At 49.7% G+C, this 13,672-nt stretch overlaps 1 protein-coding gene across 1 annotated transcript in view; it reads left to right on the forward strand.

The window, feature by feature from the left end:
* PLEC (plectin) overlaps positions 1 to 13,672 on the forward strand; it is a 72,951-nt gene that overhangs the window by 17,163 nt on the left and 42,116 nt on the right. The window contains exons 2-3 of the mRNA XM_031947637.1: positions 11,679 to 11,740; positions 12,409 to 12,498. Coding sequence (XP_031803497.1) covers positions 11,679 to 11,740; positions 12,409 to 12,498 — 152 coding nt within the window. The remainder of the gene's footprint in view (positions 1 to 11,678; positions 11,741 to 12,408; positions 12,499 to 13,672) is intronic.

The following is a 13,672-nucleotide window of genomic DNA, read 5'->3' on the forward strand; positions in this document are numbered from 1 at the left end:
AATCAGAAGGGCTTCTTGCCTGGTTCCCTTGGCTTGGCTGCAGTTTGATGTATCAGGACCAAGGGACTGGGTTTGTTTTGAAGGGCCTAGGATAGTCTTTGGATGAAGAAATGACTTTTGAGTTGCTTAGATCTCCTTGTTTACTGACTTTTCCCCTAAAGAATGAACCATTTCCCCAGTTACCTATCTCCTCTGTGACTTTGAGCACCTCTTCCTTATTTTTAGTCCCTGGTTCCCAAGAGACTGGGATGGGCGGGAGGCAAGGAGAGGATGAGAGGGTGACTATTGCCCTCAACTCCGAATGGAGTGAGACTTGGACAAAGGTAGTTTGTCATGAGCTTTGCTTCCCTCCTCATTTTGTGATAAGGTGACGCCCAAGTATTGTCACTTTGAGTCTGGTATTAGAAAAAGCTGGAACACCAAGCCCATGCTGCTGGATGACAAACAAGGATCTAAAGAAGGACTTGTGGGGCTTGAACAATGGGCTAACAAAATAAAATGCAGTAAGCATTAATGTTAAGTCTGCCACTTGTGTTTTAAAAAAATCAACTCTTAGTAGAGAATGGGGAAGAGAGAACTATAAAGCCGCCTGTACGAGAAAAACCTGGAGATTTTAACAGTCTGCAAACTCAGTTTGAGTCAAAAGTATGAGAAGAAAAGTCAAAAAACCCAACCCAAATGCAGTTTTTTTTCCCTGTGGAATAGGGTGGGGTACAGTCTGGACCTGTGATTTCATCTGTGAAAACCCCTTTCAGTGATCCAAATCAGCAATTCATCTGTAAATTATGGGGGTTCATAGATTTAGGGTATTGACTACTATTAGGGCACTGAGAATTCCAAGTGACTTGATGACATTTACATGGTAACTGTGACAAGGACAGTACTTGAACCCAGGTCAGAAGACTCCAAAGATGGGCTCTTATTAATATATCACATTATATTTAATATATAGGCTATATATATATATATATACATATATATTTAACATCTATAACATATTGGATTGCTTGCCATCTAAGGGAGGGGGAAATCCGAAACACAAGGCTATGCAATGGTCAATATTGAAAAATTATCCGTGCCTAGGTTTTGAAAATAAAAAGCTTTAAAAATACATATATATAGATTATTAATATTAATAACCTCTCTAGGTTACAGCAGTAGAAGAGGCGCCTCTAATGAGGTGATAATTGCCCTGCTCTCTCTCCTGTTCAGACCCATTTGAAGTATTTTGTCTGGTGCTGGACATTCAGATTTTAGGAATGACATTGCTAAATTGACATGTGTCCAGAAGAAGGTGACTAGTATTGGAAAGGTCTGGCTAGGAGTCTCAGTGACCAGGAGAAGGTGACTAGTATTGGAAAGGTCTGGCTAGGGGTCTCAGTGTCCAGAAGAAGGTAACCAGGATGCAGAGAGAGGTCTGGCTAGGTCACTCAGTAGATAGTTTATCACTCAGTAGATAGTTTACTGAGCCAACCTGACTCTAAATATCTGATCTCCTTTGCTTATTAGCTGTTTTACTCTAAGGAAGTTACAAAACTTCTGATTGACTTTGTTTCCTTATCTGCAAAATGGAGGTCATGCTAAGGTCCAGGATAGCTGTGAGGATCAAATGAGTTAAAATGTGCCCTGCACAAAGTAAACATAGTAAATGTTAGCTATTATTATTATTACTTGAAATTGTGGCATAAAAAGATCAGTTGTAGGAACTTAGACTGTGAGATGCTTGAGTGAGGTGGGGTAGAAGCCGGTATTAGAGCCCAGAATTGTACCTTCAGTCAGACATTTAAAGTTTATTATGTGGAAGAAGGAATAGATTTGTTCTGCTTGGTTCTTAATATTCTTGTTCAGTCACTTTCAGTCATGTCTGACTCTTCACGGCCCATCTGGGATTTTCTTGGCAAAGGTACTAGAGTGGTTCGCCTTTTCCTTCTCCAGTTCATTTTACAGATGAGAAAACTGAGGCAGAGTTAAGTGACTAATATCTGAGGCTGAGTTTGAACTCTGGTTTTCCTGACTTTAGGCCTAGGGAGAATCGGCATCAATAAGTGGGAGTTATAGGGATGCTTCTTTTTGTGATTTTATCCTTCATTTTTGAGGAGACCCATGGTACCAGGGAGGTAATTCCGGGACATGAAAGTGATGGATTGAATTGAGAGAGGACTGTGCAAGGTCCCATCTCTCTAAACCCATCTGGGTCCAGTGGCCAGATATAGATCTGAACAACTGGAGAGGGCCCTGGAGGCAGTGGAAACTTGGTCTTTTTAAGCTGAAGTCTTCAACAGGTCTCAATTTGAAAGCACACCCATTGAATGATCAGTAGTATTAGGTAGCAATTGAGGCAAAGAATGGCCTCAGTGTCAGGAGGAACATTCTACAATTTAGAGTTGTCCAAAAATTCATTAGCCTTTTTGGGGAGTGGGAGCCCTTAGTGTCTGCTGTGGAGCCCCTTGCTGTAGAAATTGTTTAGATTGGTTGAAACTGAGTCTTTTTCAGTGCTGAGTTTGTGATTCTCTTATCCTAGATCACAGACTTCCAACTCTATACTTTGTGAGGTGTGCCTCATTTGTGTTTTGTTAGATCTTCCTTTAATTATTTAGTCAAGTCATATTCTTTAATCTGGATATGGCTCAGTTATTTCAAGAGAAGGTGTTTTGTTTTGTTTTGTTTCTTTCTTTGATGGTTAGAGAGCTGAGAATCTGGGTACCCCAGCGCCCAGGAAGGGACAGACTAGTAGCAGCCCCCACCGAGAGCCTGATATCTTGAGGGCTGGGGAAGTCTGTGAGGGGGTGGATCTGCTAGACAATAGTCTTTTAAAGTTTTATTGAGGCTCTTTTCTTACTCAGTCACTTTCCTGTAACTCCCTCCCATCTCGACCCCCAACCCTCCTTAGTAACAAAAAAGTACAAGCAAAACAAATAAACAGCACGCTGTTGGTGTCTAAAAATATAGATCTCATTCTACACCAAAAGAGTCTTACAGCCATAAGGCTTTGCTTTCCCTCTATTTTCTCTTGGGTGTTTCTCCCCTTTAAATAGTTTATTTTATTTTATTATACTTCTATGTGTGTATTTAATGTATTTATTCTTAATTTTTTAAAGTTCTGAAGTTAACAAACACCCAAAAGAAGAGAGAACATTTCTACGTAAAAAATAGAACAGAAAGAGATTGTGAAACTGAATCTTTATTACATACAGCTTGCTTCCAAGCATTTCCAAGCAGGGTTGTTTCTTTCTATAGCATTGGGAATACTTACTCTTAATTCTCTAGGTCTTCTATGGGTCCTAGAATAAGGCTGAGAATATAGAATAGGGGAAGGGAGTGGGAACTCACTCAAACTTTGGCACCTGGGCTGGCTTTTTGGTGAAGTAATTCACTTTTTAGATTTGGGAAAAGTGCCTTCTATTGAATTAGAAGTCTCTTCACCCAAAGTGTTTGATCCATCATAGGATCATAGATGGAAGGGACCTTAGAAACCATTGAGTCTGATGCCTTTATTAAATTTTTAGTTGAGGAAACTGAGGCTGAAAGAGTTTAAACAACTTGCCCAGAGCCACCCAGCTAGAAAGTGCTGGGGGGAGGGTTTGAGCTCTGTTCTTCCTGACTTGTAATTAATTCCAGGTTCTCCCAATTCTGGACACAACAGGGGTTGATGGGGGTTGGGAGTGCGAGGTAGGAAGCTGTAAAACGAGGCCCTCTGGCTCCACAATCAGTAAGAATCTTAACTCCTCTAAATTCTATGTCTTTTCTGTAATGAAAAGAACAATTTGGGCTCAACGTAAGGAGAATCTTCCTAACTATGAGAGGTCTCTGAAAATAGGATGGGGCAACATCGGGAGGCATTTCCCCCTTTGCTCCCCAACCTCCATCACACACACATCTTTGGAGGTCTGAGTAGGATCTGTATGGCAACTTTCCATTGTCATTGAGTGAATTCCTGCTCATTCAAGGATTGGCTCAGAAGGCCTCCGAGTTTCTCTCCAGCTCTGGGACTCTGTGATCTCAAAGTCTGTCTTCCTCACGTAGCACATAACTTAAAAGTGCTGGACTGGGTGTTGGAACTTTTTTTCCTTTAGGTCATTGGAAACACATTGCAGATTGGGAGGGATCTAGAATTTTAATAAAAAATTCAAAGGGAAAGGATATTCAAACGAGTTTTGCCCTTAGGGTTTTCAGGTTACTCTCCAAAGAATTGACTAAAAGTATACCCACTTTAATTCATTCCCGGCCCCTTCCTGTGGTAGGCTCAATTCTCTCCTGAGATGTAAGGGCAAGAATGGATTTATATTCTGACTTGGGAGGAGGGGGCACACTCCTTTTTGGTTAGGAGAAATAGGGAAGAGAGAGAGAAACCCCTAGTTTGTTGATTTAAAAAAAAAATGTTCATAACACTTCCTAGCTGTATGACCCTGGGCAAGGCACTCAACTCCAATTGCTCCAGCAAAAAATAAAAAAATAAAAATTTAAAAGCGATTGATGAAGATTTCTGAGTATCCAACACTAGGCCAGTCCTATGGGATGTGGGGCATGTGAGAAATGCTACTAAGCTGAATGCTGCCATCTTTGCTTGGTAGGAACATCTCCAATAAAGTAGAAGACATCCATAATTTGAGCACTAGGGCGTGGCAGTGCCTGGGAGGGGTTCTGAGGAGGGAAAGATCAAACCTTGCTGGGGTGGGGTTGGCCTGAGAAGCTGATTGAGGTGAGAAAAATTGATCAGGGCCTTGAAGGATGGGATATGGATTTGAGGAGGGGTAGTGGTGAAAGGTGTTATATCATGGAGCCACTGCGGCAGACAAAGGTGAGCCTTTGGTTTTTGAGCACTGACTGAACAAGAAAAGCATCATGATTTAGTACGGCTTGGGTCAGGAAAACTTGAAAATTTAGATCTAACTTCTGTGAGATCATGGGCAAATTGTGAAACCTCTGCCTCTGTTAACTCTCCAGCACTAAAATTCACTAAATCCCAATGAAAAGATTGCATTTTGATTGGTAGAGGAAATTCCCCACTCTGAGGAAATCACAGCTTCCTATCCCCCTGAATAAGAGAATTTGCAGAAAGGTATCAGAACATGGCATAGTAGCTAAAGGCTGACCTTAGACTATCAGGAGTGACAGAATTGTCTTACCTCAGAATCTGAGCCCTTCTTGTCTTTCTCTCTATCTGATCGCTGCTTCCGAGGAGGGATGGGACTAGTTGTTGTGGACGTTATTTTCGTGTATCCAAGGTAACAGCCACCGTTGATGTTCTAAGGCCGTTCCTTTAGCTGCTATGCCATGCTCTGGTGGCTTTCTGTAAATTCTCTTATCTAGGGAGATAGGAAGCTGTGATTGCCTCAGAGTGGGGAATTCCCTCTACCGACCAAAACACAAGCTATTCCCTTGCCCCTAAGCGGAGCAGGAGGCTTTCTGCTCCAAAGGTCCAGAGTCTGTCCTGTCTGCCTTTCTGCAGGATTAGCCTGCTCTCTAACAGGTGACTGGCCAGTGCAGGGGATCTCCATCCTGGCCTTCTCCCCCTCTCCGAGTTGTGAGAGGAAAGCGATCTTGTTTCATCTTATGCCTTGTTTCCTCTGTCCGTGACAGTCTCCCCCCTTATCTCCTGTCTCTCTCTTTCATCTGCTTTCATTTCTAGCCCTACTGACAGCTTCTGCTCCTCTCCCTGCTTTCCTTCTCTTCCCTAAGATTCCTTAGGATATCTATCACCTGTCACCTGTGGGGCTCTGGTGCCCTCCTCTGGTTGATACTTGTAATAGCTGGGACCAAACATCCAGAGATCAGGATCTGTTCAGTGGTACAGTGGCCCTGGGCTGTGGAGTCAGAGCTCCTGGGTTCAAACCCTGTGATTTTGTGCTCTTAAGGCCTCGCTTTCTCATATGCAAAATGATGGTGGGGGGTGTCCAATGAGTGGGTGGGTTGGTTAGTCTGGAATCCAGGACCTCTGGCTCCTTCCAGCTCCAGATATATAAGATATGGAGCCGCCAGTTCTGGAAAAGGTCATGACTGGGGGATTAGCTCTAGGACCAGAACTAGGAGGTAGCTTTCTGGCTCCCCTGTTGTTTGGGGGGTGGTGGTGGAGGAGAGTCCTATGCTTGAGTCTCTGGAGCTTTAGCAGGGTGGGATGGAAGTGGATCTATTTCTGGGTCTGGTGACACACGGGTGCATCATAGAGCCCCACAGCTGGATCTCATCACTCCAGATGTGCCAGGGAATGGAAAATACTTGTGGTTCTGAGGCGGTTGCATTCTTTTCTGTGGCTGGCTCCATGCAGGGCTTGGGGGTTGGGAGTAGAGCAGAGACTCTGTTTAATATATTCCCAGATGCCAAAGCTGGAGTTTCAGGCCTTGAAGCTGCAGCCAGCGAGTGCCCATTCTCCCCCTGGAGATTGCATCCTTTGCTCTTCCCTGCTTGTTTTGCCCTTGCCCTCCCCTAGCCCAGCCAGAGCTCTATTGAAGCCCTTGCAGTCTAGAGTCCTGGTCAGCAGAAACTGTCTCTGCCCAGGTTGGGGGCTGGGGGAACCTCATCCAGGCTCCCATCTCTATCCCTTTGTCCCTTTGCTCTGTTATTATGGCCTGTTATCTGGAAGAGCCCCACCCAAAAAGCAAACACAGCCCCTCCAGTCCCTCCCCTTAACTCACAGGTGCGGCTTCCTTCCCTACTGACTCACTGGTACTTCCCCACAGACCCCCTCCTCTCGGGGTATGGCTCTTCTCCCTTCCCTCTCCTCCCCACTGGGCTCTGACTCACTGGCACTCTGCCATCTCTGGCTGGCTCATCTCTGCCCCTTCTCCTGGGCCCCTCTGAATCTGATACTGCTCCTGCGTAGGGAAGCCCTCTGTGAGTCACCAATGGCCTCCCCCAAGCCACATTCTCTTCCCCCCCCCCCCTTGTCTTTTCTGGCCTTTAGCCTCTGACATTCTCTGTGGTAGGGGCCTGGAGCTCAATGAGGCCGTCCATCTGCAAGAGGTGCTGACTAAGGCAGAGAGCAGAACTCCTGGCTATCTGGGTCCAGAAATCAGCTGGGGAGGAAAAGGAGGAGAGGTCCATGACCCTCAGAAACTAGCGCCCAGATGTTACCTGGAGTATGTGGAAGGGGTGGAGAAGGGGAAATGGGTGTCTCCCAGGTGCTCTCTGACTCATCACAGGGCTATGTAGCACAGGCTCCTGCAGCCCCTCTGGGTGGGAAGGGGCAAGGTCCCTGAACCCAGACAGAACCAGGGCAAAGGACACAAATTCACTCTTAGAGCTGAATTAGATAGAAATGGGGGAGAGGGGCCTCTTAGAGGTTTTAAAATCATCTGGAGCTGAGATGCAAAGGAGCAGTTTAGGGGCTTTAGCTGATTTTAGTTAGCATTACCACTGATGTATCTTGGGAGAATCACCTTTCCTGGGTCTCAGTTTGCTCATCTGTAAAATGAGGTAGTTGGACTAAATAATGATCTTTGAGGTTCTATCTAGTTCTTGTCTCCAAACCTATTTATTACTTGCCTCTCTCTGTGCAGATTGAACTTGAGCCTTCTTAAATCCAGAATCCCTCCAGAGAAGGGACTCTTAAAGTAGGGAGGGACAGTCACTTTTAGTGGAACTAAAATAATTCATTTTAAATAATGGGGAGGGAGGTTTGTCTTGCAGGAAAAGATGGGAGTTGAGAATTGACTTTGCCTTCTGTAAAATACCATGACCTGAAATGGAGGCAGGGTAGAATGTAAGGTTTTGTATTGATTTTCTGTTACTGGCAAATACAGGCTTCAGCCTGGCAGTTTTTACTAAGCGACTGCTGTATTTAAAAAAAAAAAAAAAAAAAAAAAGCCTTACTCTGGCGGAGACTGGGAAGAAGAGCTAATTTTGCTGCCCCTGGACAGCTCCTGGACTAGTTGGGCATGAGGATCTAGGCCTGCTTGGAGTTGGAGATCTCAGCTAAAGAATAGTTAAGAGATAAGAGGCCTGAGGTAGGACGGTAGCAAATGGAGGCAGGACCTCGAAAGTGAATCTGACACGTTTGGACATGATTCTGTAGGCTTTATTTGCAGGCTCCCACTGAGTAGAGGTCTATATGAGCAGGGATGGCTTTCAGGCAGAAAGTGACATCTTTAAAAAGATAATGCAGCTAATCCATGGGCCTAATCCGGTGAAGAAAAACTAGTGAGAATGCTGTTGTAATTACTAAACCAGCTGTGAAGGAATAAATCTGCTGACATTTATCCAGCTATTTAAGTCTTGCAAAGCCATTTTTCCCCTCAAAACAACTCTATGAGGTGGTTGCTATTATGGATAAGGCAATTGAGGCTTAGAGTTCAGTGATTTGCTTAGAGCTGAAGGTGGAATTTGCATTCAGGTCTTTCCTAACTCCCTACTCCAGCGCTGGGTCTTTCCCTTCACTGCTTCCCTTAGGGCCTTTCCCCATCCTCACACAGTTTTGCTCTGTAGGGACTTTCACTTCTAAAATAACTGTTGGGACAGAATTCAGACCTATAGGGAGTAGGACCTATAGACCACCCGCCAGCCAGCCTCCCCGGTGACTCATTGTGGTGCTGTTCCTAAGCATTTACTCACCCTGTACTTAGCCTTTATCATATTTTTAATATGGGTGATTGAGAGATGGTAGAAGTGGTGAGAGACTTTGGAGCCTGAACATGATGGGGGCCCCAAGGGGGCATAAGAAATGGGGCCAGTTCCCAAGCCAAAGGCTGCCCCGCTAATTCTGCCCTCCTCTGGTTGGGCTCCCCAGGGCTGCCCCTCCCTGGTGAACTCTGGGGCTCATGAAGGGGAAAGACCCCTGGGCTTGAGGCTTCTTGGGGAGTAGGAAAGGGCTTGGGGCTCAGGAAGGAAGACTTTGTGCAGTGGTTTCCCTGTCCCGACCCCGGGCTGCCCCAGGCCCGTCTTTGCAGAGGCCCCTGGCCAGGACAGCTGGGTTTCGGACAGGAAATGGTTAATGCCGGCCCTCTCTGCCCGCTGCCCTCCCGTGCTGTGGCTTGGCTTGCCTTGCCCAGGCTGTGGTGGTGGTTAGGAAACTATAGGCGGTTTCCTGTTTCTGGCCCAGGAGGGTGCCCTGCAGTGTGCAGGCCTGAGGAGTTCCCGCCTCCCGGGGCCTGCCCCGCCCAGGCCCGCCCAGCCCGGCCTGGGGCACACCTAGTCCTGGGAGCAGCCCGGTACCTCTGGGTGGGAGGGAACGGGGCCGGGCCAGGCTAGGAGAAAGAGGAGGAGGAGCAGCCGGGCCAGCAGTCCTGGGGCAGCAACCGCAGCGGCAGCTCTGAGCAGCCTGGGAGTGGCCCGCAGCGTGGTGTCGGAGGCAGAGGAAGTGCCTGCTGCTGCTTTGCAGCCCAGCCCAGTGCCCGGCGGCCTCCCTCCGGCAGTGGGACTCTGTGGATCAGTCGGGTGGGAGCCTTACAGGCGAGGCCAGGAGCCCCATACATAGCCTGCCTCCCCTGCTCCCCCGGGCGAGGGGACCATGTCGCGTCAGAGACTGAAGAGCCAGGAGTCCCAGAACCTTGTACAGAAGAGAACCAATTCTGAGGACAACCTCTACCTGGCTGTCCTGAGGGCTTCCGAGGGCAAGAAAGGTAGGGAGACTGGCTCTCCCTTCCCTGTGGGATGGCTTCTGGCTTAGCTGGCTGCAGGTAGAGGAGAGAGGGAGTGGAAGGAGGGGAGGGAGCCGAGCGGGGCTGCCCCAGGTGAGACCTGTTTCCAGGGGATCGGTCGGCTTTGGGAACGGTTTGGGAGGTCAGAAATGTTTATGCAGCTCTGGGGGTGAACTTCGGAAACTCTCTGGGGGCTCTGAAACTAAGGGGACCTGCGGGCGCCTGGGGAGCAGGGCCACTTTCTGCTGGGAGTCCTGAGAGTCTGTGGAGTCTGAGCAGGCAAGGGGCTGGAGCTGCCCAGTGGTGGCCCACGGCTGGCTGAAGGCCTTGGGCGCCCATCAGGAATGGACTCTGGGGAAGAGTGGGACAGTGCCCTCAGAGAGCCCTGGGCTCAGAAGTGGCAGTGGCTTGCTACCTTGACTGGTGTGTGTGTCTGTGTATATCTGTACCCCCTGGGAAAGGGGTGCTGAGAGCCTGCTCTCCTGGAGGCTTACACCTCCTAGCTGGGCAGCTGGTCCACATTGTCCCTGGCCTACGGGGATGGGGTCCTGGGGGCTGGCTGCAGGGCTGGATGACTCAGGCAGGTGAAGGTGGACACTGTTGGTCTCACCAGGGACAGCACTAGGCCTTCCTTCCTGAGCCCCTGGCCCCTCTCACACCCCTCCCAGCAGGGCCAAGCTTTGGGGCCTGGCTCTGCCCTCCTCACTAAGCGGATTTGGGGCTCTTTGGAGCCTTTCTTCACTGACCCCTGCTATTACTCTAAGCGGGGGTGTTTGCCTGTGGTGGTGGTGTGGGAAGGGCGGAAAGGAGGGAGGGAATGGCTTTGGGTAGGTTTCCTCCTTTGGGAATTGGGTGGGGAAAAGGGGAGGTCCTCACTCTGTGGAATAGGGATCCTCCCAGTACTGCTGCAGGCCCCGCTTAGCCCCTCTCTGCTGGAACCTGCACCTTCGGGTCCTGCCCCTTTGTCTGGCGGGTAGTGTCTGTCCTGCCTCAGATGTGGGGATTCCCTTTGCTGTGGTTAGCCAGCCTGGGCGCTCCAGCCTCGGGGCAAGGCTCCTCACAGGGCCCAGGCCATGCTCAGAGCAGGGGAGGGCCCCAGGCTGGGCACCAGGCATGGCACCAAGGGGAAGCCCAGCTGGGAGGGGCCATCCTAAGCCTGGCTTGCTGTGGGGGTGGGGGACGGGCCAGGACATGCTCCGTGGGCTCTGGGGTGCGGTTGCCAGCCCAAGGCTGGACGGGTGGGAGCCTTCCCATCTTGGGGAGGAAAGACAATGGGGGAATTGAGCAGGAGGCGCCTGCTTCTCCTTGGCTCCCCTGCCTTCTTCTCCTAGTTCCGTTTCCTGGGAGATCACCTGCCTGATCTGCCTGGGTTTGGGAAGCTTGGAAGAGTTCTACAATCTGATAATCGTTCCTCTCTTCCCTCCCCCACCCACGCCATCCCTAACCCACTTAGAGCTGGGTCCGAGTTTGGCCCAAAGCTTCCCCTCTTCCTGAGCCACTGGATCTGGCCTTTTGAGGGGGAGGGGCTGCTACCTGGCTCTAAGAGACAGAGGGAGTAGGAGAGGGCCCTTCACAAGGAGACGTCCCTGGGGATTCTTTAGCCAGGGGTTTCTACTGGTTATGGTCGTGGGATTAAGGCCTGTGGATAAATCTTTAGAAGCTAGAATACCGCTTCATTATTGAGGCACTGCCAAGGGCTCTCGTCCCAACAAACGGGTCCACCACTATTTAATAACTGTACAACTTTGGCCTTTTTGAGTTTACCCTGTTGAGTTTCAGTTTCCTTATCTGTAAAATGGGAGGTGATCCTCTCGGGACTGCTGTAAGGATAATTGTATATGCAAGTGTCTTTTAGCCATAAGAGTGAGGAAAATGTTAGTTTTTATTCTGGGCCCCAGCGGACAATGGAATGGAAGGGATATTCCTTGTGTTCAGATGGCCCATCGGGGTTTCCCTGTCCTCACATCCCTTCCCCGAATTACCCACTTCCTGTGCTTCCCTCTGTCAGTGTGAATGACTCATATTGTCTCAAGACTGATTTTCTGCTTATCCCCAATTCTGTTCCTCCCCAGCCTCAGTCTAACCTTGATCTTTCTTTTTGACCAGATGAGCGGGACCGGGTGCAGAAGAAAACATTCACCAAGTGGGTCAACAAGCACCTCATCAAGGTATGGAGGGGAGGAGATAGGCCAGGATTCTGGGTGGTTCCTTGGCTGAGTGGGGGAGGAAGAAGAGGAGGGAACGGGAAGCCCCAGGAGCCAAGCAAGGGATGGGGAGAAAGGGAGAGGAGCCTGTGGCCTCAAGTTGGCTCAGTCCTGGGTCTAGCATCTTCTAGAGCTCTGTGGCCATTCCCCACATCTTGCAAGTCTGTCCATTTTCCTTCATCTCTCTGAAATATTACTCTCTTCTCTGTCTTCCTTCCTCCTGTTGTTCTTCCTCCTTCCCTTTCTTTCTCACTGTTTCCATCCACTGTCTGTCCACTGTCTTCCTCCTTCCCTCCTTCCTGGCTGGTTCCTTGTAGCACTGGAGAGCAGAGGTAGGTAGTTGACTTGCTGTCTTGGGGATGGGGGGATGTGGGCACCCCCCTTTATACTTTCCCTTTCTTCCCCCGATTGGCAGGACCCCTGATCCTGCCTGGGATGATCCACCCGGCTCTCCACAGCCCAGTCTGCCCTGATTCAATGGCCTCGACCCTCAGGGCCTTCCCCTTTCCGTCCTTGGCTGGAGAACTCTGTTGCCTTGGGCCTCTTTAGCCACTTTGACATATGGGCCCTTGCTGGCCTTCTGCTGCCACTCAAGTGGCCCACACGGCTGACTCCTGGCTCTCTTCCCCTAGGCGCAGCGACACATCAGTGACCTGTATGAAGACCTCCGAGATGGCCACAACCTCATCTCCCTCCTGGAGGTGCTCTCAGGGGATAGCCTGGTAGGTGACCTCAGGGCCTTGGGGGTCTGCCAGCTTCGCTCGCTTGCTTTCTCTTGGGTGACTGCTTCTCCTTTTGGGACCCTTCCCTCTGGCCCAGCTCATCCTCCCAAGCCCTCCCTCCTGAGCCTCCCAGCCGGCTTCCCCTTATCCCACTGTGTTCTTCCTTCCTGGACCAGGATGATATTTCTTCTCCTGTTAGTAGCTGGGAGCCAGGGCTGTCCTGGAAAGGTTTGGGGATCTTGCTTCCTTCCCACCTACCCAGGGACAACCCCAGCCAGGTGTCCATGTCCCGCTTGCCTTCAGGACTGAGGCTGTTCTGGTCTGCCGTGACCTCAGGGCTCTTCCACCATCTGTCCTTCAGTGTCCCACTCCTTTGTCCTGCCCTGCCAGGACTTCCCGTCCAACAACCTTTGACCAGGCCCCTTGACATGCTTTGGACTCCCGCAGCCCTCCCTTGACCTGAGAGTTGTTCTCATAGGTCCTTTAAGTTACTTGCCTGCTCTTCTTTCCCCTCCCCTTCCCCTTAGGGCTGGGAACCCTGGCCCTGCTGCCTGGGCTGACCTAGCCAGGCCCTAACATATTAACCTCACTGTACACTCTGCTTTGACTTCTCTGCGGCTTTGGACTCTGACCCCTGACCTCTGCCCTTTACCCTTTGCCTACTGCCCGCCCTGCTTCGGCCCGGGCAGCCGAGGGAACGTGACGTAATCAGGAACTTGCGCCTGGTGAGTGATTCTGTCCTGTTTGCCCTCGGCGGGGTGGCCCACGTGTGACATGTCCCAGGACATGTGGCTCTGCCATTGGCTGCTGCGGCCATGATGTCAGCTCTGACCCTCCAAGGGGATGGATGCGGGGCCTTTGCGGGAGAGCAGCTGAAGAAGATTGTCTGTAAATGACATCATGCCCCAAGCAGCCAATCATAGCTCTGCTACTACTGCTAACTAACAGCGGGCATGGATGTGTGGCCTTGATGGGATGTGTGTGCATGCAGCTGGATGATGTGTATACTGGGAGACTGGGGCCTTGGCTGTAGGATGATGTTAGAGCCCAGCAGTGCTCCTTGGATGGGGGTTTCCTCTTTCACTTGCCTTCCAGGGGCACGGATACTAATTTCACTTAATAATTATTAGTTATCCAAAAGTGGAATGGGTTTCCTAAGAGATAGTGAACTGCC

The sequence above is a fragment of the Sarcophilus harrisii genome, chromosome 1 (assembly GCF_902635505.1).
Source record: "Sarcophilus harrisii chromosome 1, mSarHar1.11, whole genome shotgun sequence".
Classification (NCBI taxonomy): domain Eukaryota; kingdom Metazoa; phylum Chordata; class Mammalia; order Dasyuromorphia; family Dasyuridae; genus Sarcophilus; species Sarcophilus harrisii.